At 32.8% G+C, this 4590-nt stretch overlaps 1 protein-coding gene across 1 annotated transcript in view; it reads right to left on the bottom strand.

Moving 5' to 3' along the window:
• Positions 1–1005: 1005 nt before the first annotated feature.
• Positions 1006–4590, bottom strand: part of LOC102680751 (tyrosine-protein phosphatase non-receptor type 7) — a 10482-nt gene continuing 6897 nt past the window's right edge. The window contains exons 6-8 of the mRNA XM_006614201.2: positions 2690–2956; positions 1748–2062; positions 1006–1439 (exon numbers count right to left, since the gene is read on the bottom strand). Of these exons, the coding sequence (XP_006614264.1) occupies positions 1386–1439; positions 1748–2062; positions 2690–2956 (636 nt within the window). The 3' untranslated portion in view covers positions 1006–1385. The remainder of the gene's footprint in view (positions 1440–1747; positions 2063–2689; positions 2957–4590) is intronic.

Genomic DNA, 4590 nt, shown 5'->3' with positions numbered 1-4590 from the left:
TATATATATATATTATGTATAATATGTATCTATAAATTGTTCGGGAGAAGAAAAGAGAAAGAGAGATGAAATCGATCTTGAAATCTTTCTAGAATCTTAGAGATGTAACATTTGTAAATAATTGTAATTCTAAATTAATAATTAATACATATTATTTGTATATTATTCCTTTTTACATGATTAAAAACGACGCTAAATACACGTAAGTGAATTCTCGAAGGAATGTTACTATTTTGTTTCTTTTTTTTCATTTTTGTTTCTCTTTTTCTTTTACAAAGCATCACGGTTCGTTTTGCCCGTTCAAAATGTTCATTGTCGCTATATACTTGTTTGGTTGAAAAGAATAAATCCTTTCGCACATGACTGACATATTCATGATCTTATTTTTAAATATTCAACTACATCTAATTATTCTTTCATTTATATATATATATTAAAATTGACAAAAAGGAGACGAAATTTATGATAAAAAAAAAGTTTTATGAAATCGAATAGGCCTAAGAAATACAAAGTTGAATATATCGGATGGTCCGGATATCACAAATTAATTCCCGCCTCTCAATTATTCATTATCCAACATGTTACCATCTTATTTGTCTTTCTCTCTCAATTAAATATTTAGAATAAAGTAATCTTTTTAATATTTGCTCTTTTAAATACATATTTAACGCTCAGTTTATATTTTTGGCTCGTATGACACTTTAATTTGAACTTGAATCTTGATTTACTAATTTTAGCATATTTTACCACTAATTCTTGCAGATAAATTAATAAATATGTATAATTATTAAAGTACAAAATTGTATAAATTGATATTTTCAGAATTTTATATTGTTTCAATTTGAATTATTGTTTCATATTATTTCATATGTTATTTTATTATTATAATTTCGTATTATTTATAATTTTAAAACGTTTCTTTTAAATCTTAATTATAAATATCACTTGTATAAATTGTCCTATTACATAAATTATGATAAATATTATTTTACAAAAAAATTTTAAAAAATTTTATTTTATTCAACGACGATACTTTAAAAAAAAAAGAAAATACTGTATTATCAACCGAGAAGAATAGACAAACAGATGGTAAAGAGTGTTTTTTTAAATTTACTAGGGTGAAATCGTCTTACGTCGAAAGGACTAAGCAAAAATCTAAAGCGAAACACGATCTTCGCTATGGTCCACGTATCACAAGTCAATTTCCTTCGTTCAATTTACCATATCTTCCCGTTCAGGTAAAACTGGAACTTCATTCATTCTTATAATCTCGCGATTTTTCCATCGTCTTCAATGATATTTATCGTTCACGGATATAGCAGTTCTCTGCCATGACTTACATCTCTATTACGATTCGAACGAATGGTAATTTCTTCTCGAGTGGTTCACGTAGATTCCAATACACCGCCGGCAAGTTTGGTCGCGTATAAATTTAATGCCTGAAAAAAAAAAAAAGAAGAAAAGAAAATGAGAAATTTTCGTTCAATATCTTTATAAATATAAATATTTCACACTTTTCCTGGATAATTTAAAAAAAAAAACAAAGGATACAAATATATGTATATAACGATTAGATAACTTAAATAAGAAAAAATCCTTCCATTCCTATTGCTCGTTCGATAAATCAGAATCACGCACTCTCGCGACTCCATTCTCTCAAACCCAATGCACAATGCACCAATCGAAACGAATAAATGAAATCAACGATTCGAAAGGAAACGGCAGGGCAAGTTAAAAAGTAAATTACCTTGTAAATGAAAGCGTATTGTTCTTTCGTCTTGACAGCCCCAGCACGATCCCGTCTGATAGTGTAAACGACCCTTGGCACGTCCACAGTCCTCGTAATCTCATATTGTCTAATTCCTAGGTCAAGAGCTATTAACGTTCCCGTGCGTCCAGTGCCGGGACTACAGTGGACTACAATGGGTCCAGGGCCACCCCTTTGAAGTGCCCTCGCCTCGAGTAGCACGGCTATCAACCCGGCACCGTCCGATTGCACTCCGTTCACGGGCCACAAATACCAAATGTGGTATACCTCTCGGAACGTGTTCTTCTCCAAATTCTGTAAATAATCATCGTTTCGATCGGTTATCAATATTTTATATTAATATTTAAATCGAAATCGAATCACCAAAGATTCGATCTTTGATTCGAATACTTATTATTATTTTCTACTTTTTTTAATTCTGGACTCGTTGAAAAATAATTGTGTAAAGAATTCGAATTCAATTCGTGTTAACATCGTTGCATCGATCATAATTATCTATAATTGAAATTTTTATCGGTCGCGTTTGGTTCCAGTGACGCGACTGGTTCTTTAAATGGTCGATTGCGCGATAATGACGGCTGGGCTCTACCGGTTGATGAGGCTACATCGTGTTAGGATAGTTGAGCGAAGAAGTGATTTAACGTGAGTTAAAGTGAGTTATAGCGTAACTGGGTTTTAAAGCAGGGAAGAGAGAGGGGGGAGGAGTGTTACAACAAGAGCGTTAGGATCGAAGAGAAATTGGCGATGCGTGGATTTAATGCGTGTTTCAAATTGAAACTAATTTTATTATTGGATAAAATTGTCGGTGTCATAAATGTTTTTATCATTCGGGCATATCAACACTTTTATATATACTTTTGTCACAGAGTAATATAATAACTTTTTCTAAAAAAGTTTTTTCTATTGTGCGTTATCGCTTACGTTCAAATGAAGCGTGGAAATGGCATATTTTTCTTTGGTTTCCCTCTTCTTCAGAGTAACTTGAAAATCGCCGTATAACCGACGGCAATCCGTGATTTCCGAGGGCGGAATGTACTCCGTACACTTTTCCACCCCATTTTCAACGAGATCGGTAAGCATGATAATCACTTTGCTCTGCTGTTCCCATATCATCCTCCAAAAGTCGGTGACAGTCGACTCCATTGGTGCTTGGCAAGCGATATAATATTTTGTCGCGTTCTTTGGTCCCTGAAAATCAATTTATTAGACGATTGGAGAAAAATTAAATTCAGAAGAATGCTAGAAGAATAATAATGTAAAGAGGATTAACGATTTTCAACGATAAAACAAATTTCCATTTGATCAACGAAATTCTAATCCTCGACGAATTAAAATTAGTTGACGAGACGGAGCTCCCGTATTTCGAGCCGATCGATTACAGTTAGAATCAATTAACATATTCAATAATTGCATTGTGCATAGGATACGATATCAATCGATAATATCGATCAGCGAGGAACGGTCGGTGCTAATTACGAGTCCTAGAGAACGTTGCCCTTTGTGAACGTTCGACGCGCAATTAAACGCGCAAAATCGAACTATTAAAATTGAATTTAAATCAGTTTACATTCCTTCCTCGAACCAATTCTAACGTTGTTTCTTAAAACTTTTTCTCTTCGATCATCCTCTCCTTTTTAATATTCGAATAATTTGCGATAAATAAAGGAAAAAGAAGAATTAAAAAAAAAATCTCCAATTCTCCAATATATTGAGAAGATGGACGTACGTAAAAATGTCGAGGCTGTTGTTGTTGTTAAATTATAATTATAATTCTAATATAATTCAATTTCACGGCAACATTTCGTGATATTACGACGCGATAAAAATGAATTGTTCCGATGATCGATCGTTGTTTCTATCAGTGCACACTGCATTATTTAAATCCTTTAATAACTCGATGGAAACAGGTGTTAACGTCCGCCCCGCTTCCGCATATTGCCATGCCTCGAGCTTATGCAACAGTCATTCTTCGCAATGCATTATGCAACGTCCTTTTCTCACGCAGGCAAAATACCGCGCGTAAAACTTTACACACGCGTGCCTTATTAAATCGCTCGAGATGCGCCGACCTCGCCGCTTTATCAAACCGATTTTCCGAGATTAAAAGCGTTAAATTTCTTGAGAGAAAACGAATGGTGAAAATAGGGGGAAGGACGATAAGAAAATCGTAAAATCGGGCAAAGAACAGAACACAGAATTACGAGAGTTGAGTCACATCGTTAGAAAACAAATGAGACATCTTCTGCAATTTTCTTAATCAGAGATTAGAAATATCGCCTTGTAATGCGAATAAACCTCTTCCAATGTTTAACCCTTTGCACTCCAAGACGTTTTTGCTCGATCAAACGTAGACAACAATTCTAGATGATTTCCTCGTTCTCGATTCACTCGGTGTGAATTTTTTAGCTAATTTAAAATGATTTTATGCTAATAATGATTTTTAGCTAATTTAATAATTTTATACACAAATTAATATATAAAACTTTTATATTCTAATATTTTACGTATCTTTACATGTAAAGAAAGAAAATTTGTTGAATATTAAAGTCTATATCGTTGTTTTGGGTGATATTTTAATAATAACGTAATTGCCAAGATAAAATGTCGTTTGATGCTTTTCTTATTTTATCAAGAGCAAACCTTACAATTTCAATAACGTGCTCTCACATTCGCTGTCTATTATTTTTATTTTTTATCTTCTCTTACTACATCCCTATTCTCATCACTATTTTTCTTCTCTCTCGTTATCAATTTCTTAATGAATAGAAATAATTTCGTTATTTAATAACGAAAACACATTTTGAACTAATCCCAATAATGTG

This window comes from Apis dorsata, unplaced genomic scaffold (genome assembly GCF_000469605.1).
Source record: "Apis dorsata unplaced genomic scaffold, Apis dorsata 1.3 scaffold_172, whole genome shotgun sequence".
Classification (NCBI taxonomy): domain Eukaryota; kingdom Metazoa; phylum Arthropoda; class Insecta; order Hymenoptera; family Apidae; genus Apis; species Apis dorsata.
Note: the sequence above shows the minus strand (reverse complement) of the source record. Positions and strands in the feature narration are given on the sequence as shown.